The sequence below is a fragment of the Leptodactylus fuscus genome, chromosome 4 (assembly GCF_031893055.1).
Source record: "Leptodactylus fuscus isolate aLepFus1 chromosome 4, aLepFus1.hap2, whole genome shotgun sequence".
Taxonomy (NCBI): Eukaryota; Metazoa; Chordata; class Amphibia; order Anura; family Leptodactylidae; genus Leptodactylus; species Leptodactylus fuscus.
The window spans coordinates 63,731,541-63,753,118 of NC_134268.1; the positions used below are offsets into that span (position 1 = coordinate 63,731,541).

General features: G+C 41.2%; 1 protein-coding gene across 1 annotated transcript; it reads right to left on the bottom strand.

The window, feature by feature from the left end:
- Positions 1-686: 686 nt before the first annotated feature.
- LOC142201140 (meprin A subunit beta-like) lies at positions 687-19,900 on the bottom strand. The gene is made up of 13 exons (XM_075271964.1): positions 19,831-19,900; positions 18,885-18,935; positions 15,504-15,547; positions 14,861-14,939; positions 13,421-13,538; positions 11,661-11,839; positions 8,905-9,123; positions 7,041-7,193; positions 5,094-5,309; positions 4,407-4,868; positions 2,043-2,216; positions 1,269-1,404; positions 687-831 (listed from the first exon to the last, which is right to left on the bottom strand). The coding sequence occupies exons 1-13, from the start codon at positions 19,898-19,900 to the stop codon at positions 687-689; spliced, it is 2,046 nt and encodes a 681-aa protein (XP_075128065.1).
- Positions 19,901-21,578: the final 1,678 nt, after the last annotated feature.

Sequence of the window (21,578 nt, forward strand, 5' to 3'; positions counted from 1 at the left end):
GCTAAGCCCCGTCCCCATCTGCTCCGCCACGCCCCCTCCACTCCGCCCTCTCCTCCGGGGGGGGGGGGGAGGGGGGGATGTGGCTTTCTGTCGTTCGCCTCGGGCGGCGAAAGGGGTAGGTTCACCCCTGGTGCCCCCTGCCCCCCGCTTGTTACACCTCTATTTTATACATGTGGACTATATATTACATGCATTAAGTTCTGTATATTGAGGCTAGCCACAACCTTTTTGCCCTCCAATCGTTTTATAGTTTTTACTTCGATTAATTGTTCACTACATTTATTTCTAATAAAAATCTTTGTGTCTATCTATGATATATGGTATTTATTGTGTATTTTTATGTGGCACATTTATGGGTCTTTCTGTGGTGTAGTTGGTGTGCCTTGTTAAAAAAAAACAAAAAACTGGGTATTTTCTTGGGAATCGTAGGATTCTAAAAATAATAATTAGTTGACAGCATCAAAAAAATTAAATATAATTTTTTATTGAACGTATTTGTATAACATCAGCTTGTGGTGGGAAACGCAACCAAAGAAGGTCGCGCATAGTTACCCAGATAAGAGTGTGCTGCTGTCACCTTGCAGAAAAATGTATATAGATATTGTAGTGTCTGTGTTTTTGTGAATAGCTATGAGTAATATCAGGTATCGCACTGTTCACATTTTTATTACATTCTTCATAGATCATCATTGTGCAGCGTTCACTAAAGTGATTGAAAACAAGGCGAGAAGTAGTGCAGGTAAGAAGGACGCTTTCCATATATTGCCTTTGTTGGGGATTTTTGTCTCACATCTCTCACCCACGTACCACCAGTCTCCAGTAGTGATGCACCTGTAGGATACAGACAAATCATTTTCTTATTGATGTTATTTTGGATCACCAGAACAAAATTTGATTCTAAATGGTATATCTAATAATTATATATAGTGGGGAAGTTAGCTCGGTAGAAGCAATGGTGGGGACCCAAATAGTCAAGACAGGGACACAAAATGTGCAGCAAACTGGTTTATTTAGAAAAAAAAAACCAGGAACATAAATCTGTGTTCAGGTTTCCATTTGGGGAGTCCACTTGGGCCCCCCCAAACAGAAACCTACACACAAAGTGGTTACCTGGGAAAACACACAGACCCCATAGACCATAATGGGTCCGTGTGGTTTCCGTTCGTGCGGAGAGAAAAGTGCTGCTTGCAGAACAGAACAGACAACAGACATGAAACAGAAATTCATAATTATATATACAGAGATTAAGATGGGATGTTCATACTGACCTGCATACTTGTCTAAGGTTTTCCACAACACAAACACCATCATTTTCACAAATATTCACTTGACAAAGTACAGGTAATTTAGGGGGCTCACTAGTTGGTGGCGGCAATGGTTGTGACTGAGTTAAGTGGGAAATATCTACAGAAGCAAAAACAGTTGAATGGATTTCTTACTCTTTAGAATTGTCAATTATGAGCAAATGCACTATAGTCACAAACACAATTTTAGAAATGCCCTAAGACATTAAAATTAAATTCTGAATATTTTACTCATTTTTCTGCATTATCATGCAATCCTGATTTACCCGAATTCTTCCATATGGAGGGCTTTTTGCTATGGGAGTGCTGGGGATTGTCCCTTCTGGGTCAGATACAAGTGAATGGCCTTTGCCTTTGCTCAGCTATAACCTACCCCATAGCCAGTTCTATAAATATTTCCAGGATTTGACACACAGGCTCAAGTATTATGCTGTAATACTCTGATACTTGAATATTTACTTGCCATGTATATTTGCTCCTAGTAGAGTTATTTTACTTTGTTATTTTTTCCCTGTGTTTTTTAAACTGTATATACATATTACACTATGAAAATTTCTAATCAAACAAGCCCTCACGTAGCTCTGTAAAGTTTAGTGCTATTCATATTGTAAAAACACCCCCCCCCCCCAAAATAAAATAAAATAAAAATAAATAAAATAAATTGTGCATTTGTTTTATCCATTCTCCCAATACTGAAAAAATAATAAAAGTTTTGATACATGATGCTTAATATAATACCTTCCATAGATATGAGAATAAAAGCATCTCCTCCTTTCAGGAAATCTCTTCTATAAATCAATTCTTCAGACGAAAATAGATTGTTTCCATAGCCTCCTACCAATCTGTAAGATGTACCATTGGGGAACGTGTGAGTCTCGCCAACCTCTGCAGGATTACCCCAAACCGGGAAGTCTTCTGTAATAGGATATTATTGTTAATACTATATATATATATATATATATATATATATATATATATATATATATATATATATATACTACCAGTGCATACTAGTTTCCAGACATTATAGGGAAGAGACTTGGACAATAATATCACAGTTCTTAAAGGGTTCTAGGATTTAAAGGGTTCTAGGACAATCATTTGATCACCAGGTATACCGCTGCAGGGATCCTCAATGATCAGCTGTAATGTGTATGACAACCCAGCAGTAAATTTTTTGCACCATTATAAAGAACGAATTACAGTCATAGACAAAAACACAACACACCCTGATAGAAATGTCAGTTCACTGCAAATCTCAGCATGCAGTTATGTTCTTTAAATTGGGCCTGGTATTCAGCACATGTGCTATATATATGCAGCACACGTGCTATCTCCAAGTATGCATCATTGCTACACAGTGACTTGCCTGGTCTAATTTTCTTGGAGGCTGCCATGTTTCATTTGTACTATTTGCATTATTGCCTTTATAGTAAATGGTTCCTTTTTTGGCCCTATTTTCTACGTGGGAGTTGCGTCATATCATATTTTATTGTTCTCTATTCAAATTTCCTACTTCACGTGACTTTATTGGCATGCATTAAAAGTTATATTTTATTGATTATTGATTATTCATTTTAGATTTGTACTGCAATGGTTTCCACTAGTTTACAATACTTCCTTGGCCTGCCCATTTGCCAGGTTTATCACCAATCAACCATTTATGGGACTAGCGGGGACGCCAGTTTGGCAACCTATGAGTGTGTAGGATCTACAGGCCCAGCTGCAGCATTTGTGGGCAAATGTACTGCAAGATACCATACGCAACTTAGAGGTAACCCAACAGGGTACTAGAGCCTCCTTTCCTCAAATACACTTATCGTTTCGCTCTAATACTGTAAAAACATACATATTCTATATCATCATTACCTTCACACATAGAAGGTTTTATTTGATTCCAACAATTCCTTCTTGGTGCATTATTATTATTATTATTATTATTAATATTTTCAATGGCTGCTTTTTGTTTCACCTAAAAGATTAGGGTATGGCTATACAATGACTTTGGCTGTTGACTTACAAAGGTCACAAGGTTGCCCTGTGACACTATCACTAATGTAAGTGACTGGAGTTGCATTGGCAACCCCCAGGATGCTGAGATTGTGTTTTTCAGAATACAAGTCGCAGTTGCAGCATCCTTTGGGTCACAATGTGACTGCACTCACTTATATCAGTGAAGGAGTCACAGTGCAACATGGCAATCATTGGTTGCTCAACGTACGTTGCAACCAAAGTCACTTTGTCGCTTTAGCCTTAGGTTGAAACTACATGATTCTCACACTACCAAATATTGACATGTTGTCCTGTGACACCTGAAATAAAATTAGTGTTGCACTGCAACCAATGAAGTTGATGGGACTATAAGGGTCAATGCACACAGAGTTTTTGGAAAGGATTTTGGTGAGGAAAAAATCTGCTTCAGGAATTAGGAAATGCATTTTGAAGCGGTTTTTGAGACTTTTTTAGTTGTTTTTTTTTCCTCCAGCACAGTGTATGGACATTGAAAAAAAACGCTAGTGGATTTTCTGCCTCCCATTGACTGCGTTGGTCTTTGCAGGCGGAATCCGCCTGCAGGAAGTTTTTTTTCCGCTAGTGGAAAAATTCTGCAAGTGGAAGAATAAAGCGAGCAGCACCCATAGAACTCTATGGGGAGGCGTTTATTCCACATTGATTCTGACGCGGATTCAGTGTTAAAATAAGTGCCCAAAAACTCTGTATGCATTGACCCTAACTCTGCAATGACTTATAATACTTCAGGTGACACAGCATGGGAGTTGCATAAAATCAATGTATATCCATATATGTATATAGAATTTGGCGGTGGTGGGAAACCACTTTCTGTCTCTAGATGAATTGGCTAATAGGCTAATGGGACTAAACAAATATGGAGAAATGTGTTTTTGGTGCATGGTTAATATTATTACATATCATATTTTCCAAAAACATTTTAGATAATATACTAGATGGATAAATGTCTTCCAACAATGGAATTTTTGTTTGGTTTTTTTTTTTGTATACCACTATGTACCTTATGCAATTTTATGTAAACTTGTTAAAAAAAAAAAAAAATGTTCTAATACCAATGAATTTTTGACACATAACCTGTGAAATGGATATTGGGATCAGTTGTAATACTCTTCATAGTTGACGTCCTCTGTTGGATATTTGGGTTTTGATCCAAGAACTCCACAGTAACTTGTCTCCATGGACATGGCCATTGTAGGGCGTAGTCATTAGCTCCAGATATCAGATACAGATAAGCTGCAATTTTCACTGGTGACTGAAGTGCAGACAATTCAGGCAATTCAGACAATTCAATCTGGTATGCATAGCCATCTTTAGAGTAGTAGGGAGGACTAAATATATATTTTTTAACATCGTCAAGTGAAAAATTTCTGATATGCCAAACATTGTCAGGACATACAGTTTCAGATAAATTAATGTCATCAATTGAAAAACCTCCAGAGGAGTTGCCAAGTCCTTTTACACCTTGAAATACAAATCTAAATTTATTTGTGCTGTTTAATGGAGAATAATGGAGCTGCCAGTAATCGGCTGGTTTACCTGGTAAGATACAAAACAAGAAAGACCTCAATAATTGTGATCAGATAATCCACACTACAGATGTTACATTTGGCTAACAAGGTTATGGCTATGTTATACTTGACACTATATACATGTTTTCTGTATAGTAAACTGTGTAACAATGAAGAAGCACTATAGCAATGGATATCTCATAACACTAGACAATAGCATACATTTTTTTCTAGTAATAACTGGGTTGCTTACCCTTTACTGAGTCCATAAATTTCAAGGTACCATTGGGAGATACAGTGGTGTATTCCTTTATCCAAATGTTAAGCTGGTCATTCTCATGACCACTATGATAGTAAAAGAATTCCAGGCACTGAAATCCTCTCGTTGGGTAGAAGAGTCTGCTTTCAAGGATTGCTTCATCTCCTGGCTCGCCTGTGCTGGTGTTGAAGTACATGAAATAACCAACATCTAAAGAAAAAAATATACATGAGCTATCTGTATAACGAACAAACGTCCCATCAAAGACCAGTTAGAGGCTGTGAATCGAATACAGGAGGAGGGACTTACACAGAAGAACCAAGAGAGGAGGGCGTGAACAGAGTATGACGTGAGGGGTGCACGGGAACGCCCAAGGTGCACGGAGGGCTCATTTACATATACGTTTAAAAGGTAATTCATTAAAACGGGGGTCTTTTAACAAATGATTAGCAGGACCTGAATAGCCTTTTTAAAGACTATTCACGCATATGTTTATCTAAAATAGCGAAAATCCAGTGATAGAGCCCCTTTAAAGGCTATGAACACCTTTGGGGCCATTGCATAACTGGGAGACAAGAATCTGTTCCAGTGGTGAAAGGAAATGACAAAATGTCAGCTCTGAACACTGCATTTATAGCAACTTTGTAGAATATTGTTATTTTAAAAAGTTCTTTGGAGAAATTTTTATTATTATTGTTTATTTATATAGCACCATTAATTCCATGGTGCTTTACATTTGAGGGTTCATATACAGTACACAAAGTGTACAAACAGATATGGTAGAAACAATGGCTGACTGGCACAGTGGGGTAGAGGGCCCTGCCCACGAGGGCTTACAATCTATGAATATAACAATAAAATAATTTTATTTATATGGCCCCAACATATTCGGCATCACTTTACAAATCAATTGCAATTATCGATTTTCAAAATGTATAGGTTTATGCATATTATTCTAATGAGACTCTGTTAGTCATGCATGCTCAGTAGAATACAGTACAGCTTCTGACAGATGCTCAGTGAAGAAGCAGGCATATTATTGTTAGGATCACATCTTCCATCTTGTATTCTGTCAGCCATTTTGTAACCTTTTTCATATATAAGCTTCATAAGGATGTTTGTATAGAGTCTAAGAGACCCCTTTAGGGGATAAGGCGTGTGGAATGTTGATGGTTGGGTTATAACTCCTTATCTATTTGTGGTCATCTTTGAGGGTGTAGAAACCGGTTCAAATAACCTGTTGATCGTTAGCCCCAAGGCCAGAGTGGACCAGTATGTGATCATTATCTCTCTTGCTGTGATATACATCTAGAATTAGTGTAAAATGTTGGTTTACACATAAATATCTTAGATTCTTCTTTAAAGGTCATCCCAGGTTGAAGTGTAATAATGAGATGCAGACCTTATCCAATAGTCATGTGCCACAGCTTATGTTATAACCAATCATGTCAAGTCCAACCTGCTTTTGTCTGTATAAATATTGACTCCCTGTAACAATAAATCAGAACTCTTTTGATACACTACCATCTTGTGTCTTAATCAGTTCTCCAGGTCAAAGATGGCTGCAGTCCATCTAGGCCTGTTAATTAATTATTTAATTTGGAGCCCTGCAACATACTCTTCCCCAACATTATTTAGGCTGGACTTAGGCTATCCCTCTGCTTTTCAGAGAGAAAGCCTGGCATTGGCAGAAGCATTTGTAATAGTAAAAGGTAATCATCCTGACAGACTCCTCACTACTTCATGCTTGTCTGTGCTGAATGATCATTCTCATCTCTGTCCCTGATAAGAAAGAGTACAGCATGGAGTGGTGAGGTGCTTATCTTATGGATTTTCCCTTCTCTGCTTGGAGTCTATCCAAAGAGCTTACATGTCCTCTTTTCAAAGACTAAAAATATTCCAGGAATCATATGATTATAAAGAGTCATATCCAAAAGTTACCTTTTTCCTTTCCTAGGAGTGTATGGTCTGAACTTGGGCCCTCCGAAATCTGAGTCAATCGCTGCCACTCAGCAGCGTCACTTGAACTCTGTAACATGCCACAGTTGTCATCAGTCTCAAAGCTGCATGAGTCCAGAAATGTCAAAGAAGAGGCTGTGTAATAAAGAACCATGTTATACCAATAGCAGGATGGTAAATCTAAATTATAGTCCTCACAACAATATATACATCCTTTGAATCACTTCCGCTTTCTATGTACTGTATGTTTTCTAAATCTACTTTCTGAGTAAACCAAGTTTAAAGCAAAAATTACAGACCACTTATTTGTGTGTGTGTGTGTGTGTGTGTGGGGGGGGGTTCTAAATGCAATATATAAATGGTTTATATGTCAAAAATAAAACAAAATAGACAGATATGGCAACTACAAATAATAAGCAAATTCTCCACCTCTCTGCTTTAGTTTTCATACGTGCTCATGTACAAGGCTGTAGCACGGCCGATCTGTGCCCGATCTGTGCCCTGGGTAAAGCGCTATCGTCCAGGTACCATAGCGCTTTACAGTCAGAAGGGCGTTTCTGACAGTCTGTCATGAACGTCCTTCTCCACTGCAGCGCCTATTACACTGTAAAGTGTGAGCGGGGAGGAACGCCCCCTCCCCTCCTGATAATACTATGTCTATGGATGAGCATTGTGAGCAGAGGGAGAGGGCTTTCCTCCCCGCTCACACTTTACAGTGCGATAGGCGCTGCAGTGAAGAAGGACGTTCCTGACAGACTGTCAGAAATGCCCTTCTGACTGTAAAGCGCTATAATACTGGGACGATAGCGCTTTACCCGGGGCACAGATCAAGAAAGCCGATAGTGCACTGAATTCAGCGCACTGTCGGCTTTCCAGCAGTATATAGAACTGCCTGTGCCCAATCTGATGAAAGGTCCTCTTTAAGTGAACTAAATTCCAAAATTGAATAAATCTTTCTCATGCAATACCTACAGCCTCAACTGGTAGACTGTTTGCATGCTTTGGCCCTATGAAATGACTACAAGGCTACCCAGTCCAAAGGTTTAGGGGATAACGCGGGTTAGCAAATTCATCTTCTTAGTTGTCCAAGTCCTCTGTCTTACTAGCTAATAGACAGATCTACATGATGAGTTTTTCATTTTGATTTGTACAAAGTGAAACACAATCTTCAAATTATTATACTAAAGAAGGATAAATCAGTCAATTGTGGATTGCTTATCAAAAAAATGGATTTACACTAGTTGAATGAAAGTAACAGAAAGGGTGTCAAGGTAGACAACAGGGCCACACCATCCAAGAGGCAGGTGACTCTTGAGCCTAAGGCAGCACTTCTGCAGAAGACTGTAGGGGGCAGCAATTCAACCTGCTGTCCTGCTCACATCAGTGTATATTAGGAAAACTGTATGTGATGTATAGCAATCCTCACTGTGGTTGAAGGGGTCTCTCCTTTGACTACAGGACCTTTGAAGAGCATATTACATGGTGACATCACATGACCAAAAGATCCTTGAGTCAAAGAAACTAAGAAGACTCCAGACAGGAAGAGAAGAGTAGGGTAAGTTTTTGTGTACAAAGTGAGTTTGTGAGCTGTATAAGTGTGCTGTACATGTGTATGCTGTAAGTGTGTATGTGTGTGATCAGCTGTATATGTGCTGTATATATGTGTATCCACTCCTATTCTATACGTATATATGTGGAAGAGGCCATTTCCCTTTTTGCCTCAGGCAGCAGAATGTCTAGGTGCAGCCGTGGTGGGCCAAATGTGTGACAGTAGGAATATTTGCAAGAGGTTGTAATTTGCAACGTACAAAAATATAACAAAGTCATATTTAAACCACAAACTTACTGCATTGGTAGAGTCGGTTTAGTTTTAAGACATCGCTGTCACTAAAATCCATTTGTTTCCCAATTAGATTAGTGAAATAAGGATTCTTAGGTATTATTGTTGGTTCTGAGCCTTGCTGGAATGCTGTCTTGCTGTAGTGCATAATAGATGTATAATCATACGGTACATTGAGAAAACTTGACACGGTATCACTATAAGAATTGAAATTGTGTTCTTTTCCTATAAATATAAAAACATAATTACTTTATCACTGACCTGTATATCCTATATGTTATATGTAAAATACATGATATCATGAATATATTTATTTATATTATTTCTAAAAAGTAAGTGACATGCTAAAGCTGTCTATATACAGATCCAGAGTTGAATCTGTCAGCAACCTAATATGTATTGTAAACCAAACATCTGATAATCTCTTTAATTTCAATAAAATCTTATCGTTTCCTACAGTTTTGCTAAATGTTTGTGACTGTAGTTCTCCCTATACATGAGTACAGGGCCGCCATCAGGAATTTTGGGGCCCCATACAGCCTAAGTGTCTGCCCCCCCCCCCCCCCCGCTGCCGCCATTTTAAAACTACTTTATTTTGCGACATACCAATTCTGTATTACATTTCCCTTTATTTAGCAGCATTACAAGGCTTAATCAGATTCTATATGCAGGTACAATCTGCTCCGTGTGACAGCGCCTATAGAGAGCGAACACCATTTATAAGAGCCCTCCTAATAAATCTTCAGGGCTTATTCACATTGCGTTTTTGGCCTCCCTTGCCGGGATACGTTGGTAACCAGTCAGAATCAGCTGTCAACTTATCCCTGCACGAAGAACTGGCCATTAAAAAAAAAGGGGGGCCTGCAGTTCTCCGTGCAGGGATAAGTGGGGAGCTGATTGTGACTGGTTACCAACGTATCCCGGCAAGGGAGGCCAAAACCGCAATGTGAATACTCCTTTAAAGTGAAAGTCCCACCCCCAAACAGGCTGCTATGCTAGTAGCAGCCCCTACATCATTATTAATACAAAGCACACAGACCTTTGGAGGTCTTGTGTGCTTTGTAGTTCTCCAGCTAAAAACTTATATATTATATATTATTGCCCCAGTTCCCTCTCCGCAGTGCCCCAACAATCTCCCTTCCCCCCCGTCCACCTTCTAACATCTTTCCACTGCCCCCTGTACCCATACCTCCCAACTTTTGAAGAACCAAAAGAGGGACAAAATTTGCGGCGCGCTTTGCGTGCTGCTGCAAATTTAGCCCCACCCACCGTTATGTTGACTCCACCCATTCCCGCCCGCACACAATATAATCCTCCTACAGTTACCCGTACATTATATGTCCCCCCTCTATCTCTCCCCCAGCTTCATATACACCCTTCATCTGCACCCAGTTTCATGTCTCCCACCCAATCTCTGCCCCCCAGATTCATGTCCGCCCATCCATTTCTGCCTCCAGTTTCATGTTCCCCCCCTCCATCTCTGCCCCCAGTTTCATGTCCCCTCCATCTCTGCCCCCATATTCATGTCCCCTTCATCTCTGCCCCCATATTCATGTCCCCTCCATCTCTGCCCCCATATTCATGTCCCCTTCATCTCTGCCCCCATATTCATGTCCCCTCCATCTCTGCCCCCATATTCATGTCCCTCCATCTCTGCCCCCATATTCATGTCCCTCCATCTCTGCCCCCATATTCATGTCCCTCCATCTCTGCCCCCATTGTCATGCCGTCCTCTCCATCTCTGCCCCCATATTCATGTCCCCTCCATCTCTGCCCCCATATTCATGTCCCCTCCATCTCTGCCCCCATATTCATGTCCCTCCATCTCTGCCCCATATTCATGTCCCTCCATCTCTGCCCCCATTGTCATGCCGTCCTCTCCATCTCTGCCCCATATTCATGTCCCCTCCATCTCTGCCCCATATTCATGTCCCTCCATCTCTGCCCCCATTGTCATGTCGTCCTCTCCATCTCTGCCCCCATATTCATGTCCCCTCCATCTCTGCCCCCATTGTCATGCCGTCCTCTCCATCTCTGCCCCCAGTGTCATGCCGTCCTCTCTCTGCCCCCAGTTTCACGTTCCACATTACACTGACTGACTTACCTTCTCCTTCGTTCCCTCGCAGCTCTCTGCGCGCCTCTCTCTCACTGGCGCACAGTTATAGACGCGATGTGACGTCATCACATCACGTCTACAAGCCAGTAGCGGAGGCGGCGAAGCGAGGAGCTGACACAGGTCAGCTCCTCGCTTCAGCCGCATATGTGACAGCGAGAGAGGCGCGCAGCAGCGAAGCAAGGAGCTGACCTGTGTCAGCTCCTCACTTCGCTGCTGCCGCCGGCTACTGGCTTTTAAACGCGATGTGATCATGTCAGCTCCTCGCTTCAGCTGCATATGTGTCAGGGAGAGAGGCGCGCAGCGGCAAAGCGAGAAGCTGACCTGTGTCAGCTCCTTGCTTCATCCGCGTATGTCTTCAACTCAGATCTGCGTCCTCTGGATGCAGATCTGAGTTGAAATAGGACATACACAATGACTGCTACGGGCGCCAGCACACGGTGGCGGGCCAAAACCGGGCCCCCCCCCATTTTTCAATTTGGCCGGGCCCCTGACGCCAGTACCAGTAGTACTGCCCTATCGGCGGCCCTGCATGAGTAATACAAGCTAGTTATAGCAATAATACGATTAAAACAGTAAACATGCATAGATCTGTTGAGTATCGCCTATAATATTACAATGTGATGGATACTATATAATAAACACTTACCAGGCTCAATATTCTCCCTTATAATAGTCAAATAGTCATCTCGGTCAGATCGTGACTGCTCGTGATAAAATCCCAGAGCATGGAGGAATTCATGTTGAACAATTTCTACTGTGTCACAGCTAGTGCCAATAGAAAGTTGCTGTTTTCCACTCTGTCGATTTCCAACATATGAGTAACATCTAAAATGTTCATAACAATAATATTTAATGTACATTCAATCCTAAAGCGAAGATAGAGAATCTGAAGAATATCTACCAAATGTATCATCACAATACTGTTACTGGTAAAGGGTATTACTACTGTATTATCTATGCAGTGCTGTATAGTCTATACCGTGAACTTTCAATGTTCAAGGGAATCTAGGTTCTGGGGATAATATTACTCCTTGAAGAGAGAGCACCTTTGCAGGCGTGTGGAGACTTACGCTGAGTTCACACCAGCGTTCGGCAGTCCGTTATCAGATTTCCGTCATGCCAAGTCTGGCTGTGAGCGCCGGTGAGCGTTTTATGCTCTCCGCGGCGAAACAGGTTTTTTTAAAACCGGACACAGAGTACTGCATGTCCGACTCTGTGTCCGCTTTTAAAAATACGGTTTCGCCGCGGAGCACATAAAATGCTCTCCAGCGCACACAGCCGGACACTTTTCAATCCCATTCAAATGAATGGGCTTGAAACATTCCAGCAGGTTTCCGTCTCCTGCCCCTGTTTTAAGCAGGAAACGGAAACCTGCAGGACAGAGTATGGGCAGATGTGAACGAGCCCTTACAAAGCCATTTTCGCTCCACTGGAGGATTATGGGAAATATGCAAATCTGTTTTCTATGGATGTAATTATTAAAGCAATGCCTCTGCTTGCTGCCCTCTAGGGGACATAATGCATGACTTTTTCAACAAGCCTAATGCTATGATGCGAGGTTTAGCCAAACCAGTAAATCTGTTCCTTTTGGAATAGATTTACTGGTTTGGCTAAACCTTGCATCATAGCATTAGGCTTGTTGAAAAAGTCATGCTTTACATTTAAGGGAGCTGCCCCTAGAGGGAAGCAAGCAGAGGCATTTTTTTCCTAATTGCATCTTAGAAAACAGATTTGCATATTTCCCAAGGAAATCTAGTACAAGACTATATAAAAGTATTCCATTTTTACAAGTTAATAGCTCAACCAGTCCATTTTTTCTATTTGTGTATGCCCTTACTGCATCTTAAAGAGTCAGCCCATGCACCTAAAACCTTCCCCAGTCAACCTCTGTCAATCATGAGGCATATTAGACAAATGCAGCAAGCACACCTGACTGAGCAGTATAGGTTCTTAGCTTGCTAGTTCCTGTAAGGGTGTGCTTCTTTGCTGTCTGTTTGACTAATTGTTCTTGACCCTGGCTTGTTACCTGACTTTGTCTCTGCATATTGTTTCAGGTCGTACTGTCTGCTGCATGACCTGTTCTGTTGCCTGCTTCTCAAACCGTGCAAGTCTAGACTTAATCCTGCACTTGACCACTTTCCTTCATTACTCTTTGATGCTTTGCATCTGTGTCTTGTGTTCGCTGTCACCCATACTACAACCATCCCTAGAGGTAACAACCTGGTGGTGCCCTGCAGAAAAGTGCAGATCCCTGTACAAGGTTTAAAGATTAAAACCAGGGTATAGCTTAGACAACGCCCTTCAGAGTGGCCCAAAGTCAAGCCAGTTCGGTGGCATAGTGAGTCATTGCTTATTACACACAGTATTTTATAGGATGTTCTTTAGCTCTGTTCCATCTGTACTTACCCCTTATCTTTAAACACTGAAATGTAATTTTTTTCACCACTCCACGGCTTAAAGTTGATACATGTTTTGAGTCGGTAACGTTCGAACGCTTTCAGAATAACACCTTTGGCATTTATATCTTGATAGAAAAAGTAATAAAACATGACACATTCATGACAATACCAATGCTAGAAAAATACAGACATAGTTACTACATTGCAAAAGGGTATTAAAAGTGTGTCCTTTTTGGCCATTTCCATATGTTCTACTGAAAATATACTCTTCACATATAAAGTCATTTAGTCAGGAATCTCCCTTATGAACCAGGGTTGAGACTTACTGCAATGAGCATGGCCGCAGGCAGCTTCTCAAAGTAAAATAGATTACGGATGGGGTAAGAGTAGCCAGGCGCAATAATATTAGCTCAGTCCTAGGATGACTTAATTTATAGAAAGGACAGTCTGGTTAGTACAACCTCTTTGAGAGCATTACCAAAAATAAAATACCACAAGGGCTCAAATTCATCTTTAGTCCTATGTTTATCTTTTCCTGTATGAATATGTGGTATAACCAAGATCCACACACATATGTGGTATTACCCTATATCTTGTAACTTTATTTTAAATGTGTAATTTTACCTTGTAAATCTTTGGACATATATATCCAAATATATCACAAAAATGTGTATACTCTACTGTGTAAGGCCCAGTTCTCATCTGAGTTTGGGTTTCCGTTCAGGAAGTCCGCTTGGGGACCCCCCTCACATATGTGTGTGGATCTTGGTTATACCGAGCCTAACTAATATATCACGTCATTTACTCAACCCCACCCTTTCACCAAACTATACATAAATCTATAGCACTATGTGTGCACAGGAGGAATACACTAATGATGACCATTGTATGACTTGGATCCTGCATTCTCTAGCAAGTTTTCCCTCTGCAGGCTCTCTTTTGGGTTCAAGAGAGGCTTGATTTTTTTAGCGTAGGGTCCCACCTAAATAAGGTGGCCTTGTTGGGGTAGGTGGGCTTCCTACTGTTTGATCAAATATGTATAATGAAGAACCTCAAATTTATAACTTAGTCTATAAACCATATCGTCTATTACTAGAAGTAATGCAGTTTCGATTGTTATGTCAGATTGTTGCTGCATTTTTTGTATTTATAATATTGCAACAGTAGCTTACACCTGTTCACATTGGGAGGCGCTGTCTGAATTTTTTGTATAGATAGACAGTACGATTGATTGACAGACAGACAGACAGACAGACAGATAGATAGATAGGAGATAGATAGGAGATGATAGATAGATAGATAGATAGATAGATAGATAGATAGATAGATAGATAGGAGATAGATAGATAGAGCTGGAAATTAGATTGATGAATATTTTTGAATTTTTTTTATGTTTATTGAATTCTGAAAATAGAGAGTAAAGAAATATTAACAATGTATTACATACCAAGACTATCTTCTAAGTAATATGGGACAGTAAGAGGCCACCTGTATTGGCTGCCAATTAATGTGTTCCTTGCCCTGCCCTGTGGAATAAACAACATAGCTAGCTATTTGTTATACATTTATTGATAATAATGGTAAATATGAGACATTTAGTGCACATAATGACCGTATCTACATTTCTGTAGAACACTGATGGTTTCAGTTAAGACAAGAATGAGGTAGTGTCATGGAAATCCTCTCCCATCCTGTCTGGTTTTTACTATACATTTGATTTTACACTTAAGGTTTTTTTTTGACATTTGTAAATTCAGTGCCGAGATCTTATAGGTTATTCAATAGGAAATTGTAAACATTTGCAAAAAAAAAAAAAAGAGACAAATGTGTCATAACTAAAGTGCAGAACAGAAAAAGACCACAAAAAGTGCAGTTTAAACCAAAAAAAGGTGCATGTAGCTTAATAAATGCACCCACTGTTTTTTCTCCAATGTGTGGTTGGGATTAAATTAAATCTCATTCACATTCATTGGGCTTTTACATTTCCACAACTGCTAAAAGTGCTGCGGCTCCACAACGTGTACGCTTAGCCTAAAGAAATATAGTGAATCTGATCTCACTGTCAGAAATATACAAAAACAGTCACTTACCTCTTCTACTTTAATATCTCCTTCAAATAAATCCAAACCAGAAACTGAAATGTATACAATAAAGAAACATGTAGAAGAGTTTTTAGATTTAATGTACTGTATCCTGCATGGGAAGCTCAGCAATATGGAATCCACGATGAATTCTTCAGCACCAGGGAATTATTGAGGATAATGTGACACCATCTATCAGAATATTGACACTTACACCATGACAAACTCAAAACCTGGGTCTAAATCCTATGGAGAGATGTTCTTTTTTTTGGGGGGGGAGGGGGGGATTTTAAATATGTGTGGAAGAATCCCCGTAATCACAACATAGGAAAAAGCTTTTCTTAGGAAAGTGAGAATAATTCTCCCAGTCACAGGTTTACATTTACAAAGGTGGACGCAGCTCAAAAGTGGGCAAAATGGCCTCAATTTTTCACATTTTTGGCACATTCTGGCACATCTCAGCATCTGCGCCCCACTTTAGACAGTGGGTGTAGCAGGGCATGAACCTGGGTGGATTGGGGCTCAGAGAGCTGGCATGAGCTATAACAAATCAATGCCCGTCACTGATGAAGATCTGCAAACAGGCGCTAGAATTGCTAAGAGTCTCTTAGGGAAAAATATGTAAATCTGTTTTCTAAGATGTAAATAGGAAAACAGTGCCTCTGTTTGCTGCCCTCTAGGGGTAGCTCTCTTAAACATCATGCATGGCTTTTTCAAGTCTATTGCTATTGGATCGCTGTGCTGAAGAGATCCAACCAGATCGAAAAAGCCCTGTCCACAGCTGTGATTCTGTTCCTTTTGGAATAGAATAAATTGGTTTGGCATATCCTCGCATCATAGCAATAGACTTGAAAAAGCCATGCATGATGTTTAAGAGGGCTACCCCTGGAGGGCAGCAAACAGAGGCACTGTTTTCTTTACATCTTAGAAAACAGATTTACATATTTTTCCCACAATCCCCCAGTGGAGCAAAAATGGCTTAGAAAGACTCCGTACGCCTGTGAAGGTGCTCTCTTCTCAATAAGAGCCTCTTAGTAATTTTAGTGAGTCGGCACTAGGCACAGAATGAATGAAGACTGGCATAAGGGTCACCAGTTTTAATAAATTCCCCCAACATGTACTGAATGGATTTGGTTTTGTTCTATAGCAAATCTGCTTGCGTTTTATCATAAATTGTTGCAGTTTTCCTATAAGGTTTTTGGCTCGGCATCTTTTACAGGTCAAACGCATTAAAACACTTGTTTCACATGTAGATGCCATGCACAGCTGAGAATTGTATGTTTGGCACATGTGAGAGCTAAAAAATTATAAGAAACACCTATTAGCGGTTCTTATATCCAGAGTTGTACAGTATCAGGTATAAGGATGCACATAGTGAGGCCTTACCATATGAAGCTACCACCTGCATTCGAAACAATAGCAATTACCGGTGTAACAGGCTATTAGCAGTCATGGAATATGACATACATTACCGCAGTATGTTTATTGTTTTCAGTGATATTTTTATCCTTACACATTGGCTGAATACAGATCATATATATATATATATATATATATATATATATATATATATATATATATATACAGTTAGGGCCAGAAATATTTGGACAGTGACACAATTTTTGCGAGTTGGGCTCTGCATGCCACCACATTGGTTTTGAAATGAAACCTCTACAACAGAATTCAAGTGCAGATTGTAACGTTTAATTTGAAGGGTTGAACAAAAATATCTGATAGAAAATGTAGGAATTGTACACATTTCTTTACAAACACTCCACATTTTAGGAGCTCAAAAGTAATTGGACAAATAAACATAACCCAAACAAAATATTTTTATTTTCAATATTTTGTTGCGAATCCTTTGGAGCCAATCACTGCCTTAAGTCTGGAACCCATGGACATCACCAAACACTGGGTTTCCTCCTTCTTAATGCTTTGCCAGGCCTTTACAGCCGCAGCCTTCAGGTCTTGCTTGTTTGTGGGTCTTTCCGTCTTAAGTCTGGATTTGAGCAAGTGAAATGCATGCTCAATTGGGTTAAGATCTGGTGATTGACTTGGCCATTGCAGAATGTTCCACTTTTTTGCACTCATGAACTCCTGGGTAGCTTTGGCTGTATGCTTGGGGTCATTGTCCATCTGTACTATGAAGCGCCGTCCGATAAACTTGGCAGCATTTGGCTGAATCTGGGCTGAAAGTATATCCCGGTACACTTCAGAATTAATCCGGCTACTCTTGTCTGCTGTTATGTCATCAATAAACACAAGTGACCCAGTGCCATTGAAAGCCATGCATGCCCATGCCATCACGTTGCCTCCACCATGTTTTACAGAGGATGTGGTGTTCCTTGGATGATGTGCCGTTCCCTTTCTTCTCCAAACTTTTTTCTTCCCATCATTCTGGTACAGGTTGATCTTTGTCTCATCTGTCCATAGAATACTTTTCCAGAACTGAGCTGGCTTCTTGAGGTGTTTTTCAGCAAATTTAACTTTGGCCTGTCTATTTTTGGAATTGATGAATGGTTTGCATCTAGATGTGAACCCTTTGTATTTACTTTCATGGAGTCTTCTCTTTACTGTTGGCTTAGAGACAGATACACCTACTTCACTGAGAGTGTTCTGGACTTCAGTTGATGTTGTGAACGGGTTCTTCTTGACCAAAGAAAGTATGCGGCGATCATCCACCACTGTTGTCATCCGTGGACGCCCAGGCCTTTTTGAGTTCCCAAGCTCACCAGTCAATTCCTTTTTTCTTAGAATGTACCCGACTGTTGATTTTGCTACTCCAAGCATGTCTGCTATCTCTCTGATGGATTTTTTCTTTTTTTTCAGCCTCAGGATGTTCTGCTTCACCTCAATTGACAGTTCCTTTGACCGCATGTTGTCTGGTCACAGCAACAGCTTCCAAATGCAAAACCACACACCTAGAATCAACCCCAGACCTTTTAACTACTTCATTGATTACAGGTTTATGAGGGAGACGCCTTCAGAGTTAATTGCAGCCCTTAGAGTCCATTGTCCAATTACTTTTGGTCCCTTGAAAAAGAGGAGGCTATGCATTACAGAGCTATGATTCCTAAACCCTTTCTCCGATTTGGATGTGGAAACTCTCATATTGCAGCTGGGAGTGTGCACTTTCAGCCCATATTAAATATATAATTGTATTTCTGAACATGTTTTAGTAAACAGCTAAAATAACAAAACTTGTGTCACTGTCCAAATATTTCTGGCCCTAACTGTGTATATATATATATATATATATATATATATATATATATATATATATATAGTTACTTTTTCACTAGTAGAGCCAAACTGTAGCCCCCAATAGTTAAGATACTAGAATGTAATATTTAGATATTATTATTGTAATGAACATTTTAGAATTCATACCTTCATTTATGTCAGTAATGTCACGAGCGAGGGGAAGATGTTTGCCAAATCCTGGAAGAAAAAATAAATGTGTAGTTAAATGTGAAATACTAGAATTCCATGCATTATATGTAGCTCAGACATAAGGAGGCAGATTTACTATTGTGGTTGCAGATCAACTCAATTTTTATTAAGTTTTTAAACAAGTTTTTAAACATGTATAACAATACAAACAAAGATCAAAGCAAATAAAGGTCAAGAACCCCAAGGAAAATAAAACCAATAATGGCATATAAATCAGCATCAAAATAATAGAAAAGGGGGGACCACAGACAGACAGAAACAAAAGGAGCGGGGGAATAGGGGAAGAAGGTCCAAGATCAGAGGCCTCGCAACGCTCAGTGAGCATCCCAGGGAGACCAGATAAATTGGAAATTGTCCAGGGTGTTATTAAGGCTAGCAGTGAGGAAGTTGAGACTCAGCACATCTTTGATACATGCCAGGAGTTCAGTGCCTGAGGGGGAGGTTCCCACTCCTCCAGTGCTTGGCAATGAGGGTTTTTGCAGCCGTACAGAGGTACAGGAAGAGTCTGGAAGTCTTGCTACCTAGGTGCCTGGGAGGGAGGTTCAATAAGTACAAGAGAGGATCTAGAGGGACCCCCTGCACAAAAAGAGCGTCTGTTAGGACCTTCACCTCGACCGCCAGAGAAAATTTAGCATGACCATATAGAACGGGTAAAGCGGATGGGGCCAAGTAAGTAGGGGGAGGGAGGAGTGGGGGAGATCCAACCCACAGAAAAGCGTTAGGGTGAATGGGAGCCAGCCAAAGCTTTTCTATCTCCCCCCACCTAGTGTATGCCTGGGCAGAGGCCCAAAATGGGATACAGCGTAGATGGGTTGCCCAGTAATAGTGTAGAAGGTTTGGAGCAGCCAAACCCCCAGACCCCCTCCTGGACAACATAACCGACCAAGGGATACGGTGACGTTTGGCCTGCCATATGAATCTAAAGATAGCTTTCTGTAAAACTCGAAGGTCATTTCGCAGGATTGCAATGGGGAGCGTCTTTAAGAAGTATAATAGTTTTGGGAGAAGGGTCATTTTAACCGCGGCGATCCTTCCCAGTAGGGAGATCGGCAGGGGCTGCCATTTGTCTAGGAGAGCCCATAAGTCACGAAAGAGCCATGGGAAATTTGCCGAGTAAAGCGTATGATAGGAGGGAGAAATCTGAATCCCAAGGTAACGGGTGGAAGACGTTCGCCACTGAAAGTCAAAATTGGAACGAAGAAGCATGAGGTTAGCATGCAGGATGTTGAGGGTGAGCGCCTCGGTTTTCAAAGGGTTCACCTTACATCCCGAGAGGTCGCCATACGTCGTCAGAAGACGCAAAAGATTGGGAAGAGTAGTGTGAGGTGAGGAGGGAGTAAGGAGAACATCGTTGGTGAAAAGAGAAACTTTAAATTCTCTGTCCCAAACCTGTATTCCTTTGACATCAAGATCGCAGCGGATCTTGGCCATCTTGGGCTCTATGCATAGGGCGAAGATCAAAGGGGAAAGGGGACACCCCTGGCGAGTGCCGTTCTGGATAGAAAAAGAGAGGAAAGAGGCATGGGGAAGGCTGATTGCTGCGGAGGGATGGGAATAGAGGGCCCGGATGGCTGCTAAAAAAGGCCCTGAGAACCCGAAGGCCTTCAGGTTTTCCTGCATAAATGACCAATTAAGGCGGTCAAAGGCCTTTTCGGAGTCCAAGCTCAAGAAGAGTCCCGGGGTAGAGTGATGGTTGGCTACCGCCACCAAGTCCACAGCTCTCCTAGTATTGTTGCAGCCTTGATGACAGAGTACGAAGCCAACCTAGTCTTTGTGGACAAGGCGAGGAAGCCAAACATTAAGTCTGTTCGCCAAAAACTTGGTGAAGAGCTTTAAGTCAGTATTTAATATTATTAATAATAATATTGGGCGATAGTTAGCACAATGTTGGGGGTCTTTACCTGGTTTAGGGATCAGCGTGAGGAGGGAGTCAGACATTAAGGGAGGGATCGGAGAGCCCGAAAGAAAGGAATTGAAGAGAGTCAGGAGATGACTAGAGAGCTAGTTTTGAAAGGCTTTATAGTACTGTAGTAGTAAGTAAATCCTTCCAGACCTGGGAATTTACCTTTGGGGAGGTCCTTTAGAGTCCTCCTATTACGGAATTCTCTGTAATAGAAGAATTCAGGGAAGCTAAAGCGGAGGAGGAGAGGCGACGGAGGATGCAATCCGCAAGATAGTCAGATAATCTAGAGTGGCCGTCCGCCAAAGCTAGGGTCTTTGGAGGAGGCAGGTTATACAGCTTATAATAGTAGGACTGCAAAGCCAGAGCAACGGTGTCCAGGTGTTGTTGAAGGACAGATGCGGAATCACACACCGAGTGTGGGGTGGAAGAGGACCGCTGATCTCTGAGGGTCTTGGACAAAAGTGTATGGGGCTTATTACCCCGTTCGAAGTAGCGCTGGCACGAATAAAGAAGAAGGTATTGCACATAGTGGTTCTCCAGAGAGCGGAGGTCTGCCCTGGCAAGAACCAGCCGGCGAAGGACCCCCAGTGATGGACAGGTTGCTAGGGAAGCCTCCAAGGAAGAGATCCGAGCACGGAGAAGGCGCTCCTGGGCCTGACTATCTTTCTTAAGTTTAGATGCTAGCGCAATGCAATGGCCCCTCATCACAGCCTTATAGGCTTCCCAGA

Coding starts and splice junctions, on each gene's coding strand:
- LOC142201140 (XM_075271964.1), bottom strand. CDS start 19,900: ATGACCTTCGAGTTTTACAGAAAGCTATCTTTAGATTCATATGGCAGG. Junction 9,124..11,660: donor AAGGGAGAATATTGAGCCTG/GTAAGTGTTTAT, acceptor TTATATTTATAG/GAAAAGAACACAATTTCAAT. Junction 2,217..4,406: donor TCCCAATATCCATTTCACAG/GTTATGTGTCAA, acceptor CTATTACAGAAG/ACTTCCCGGTTTGGGGTAAT.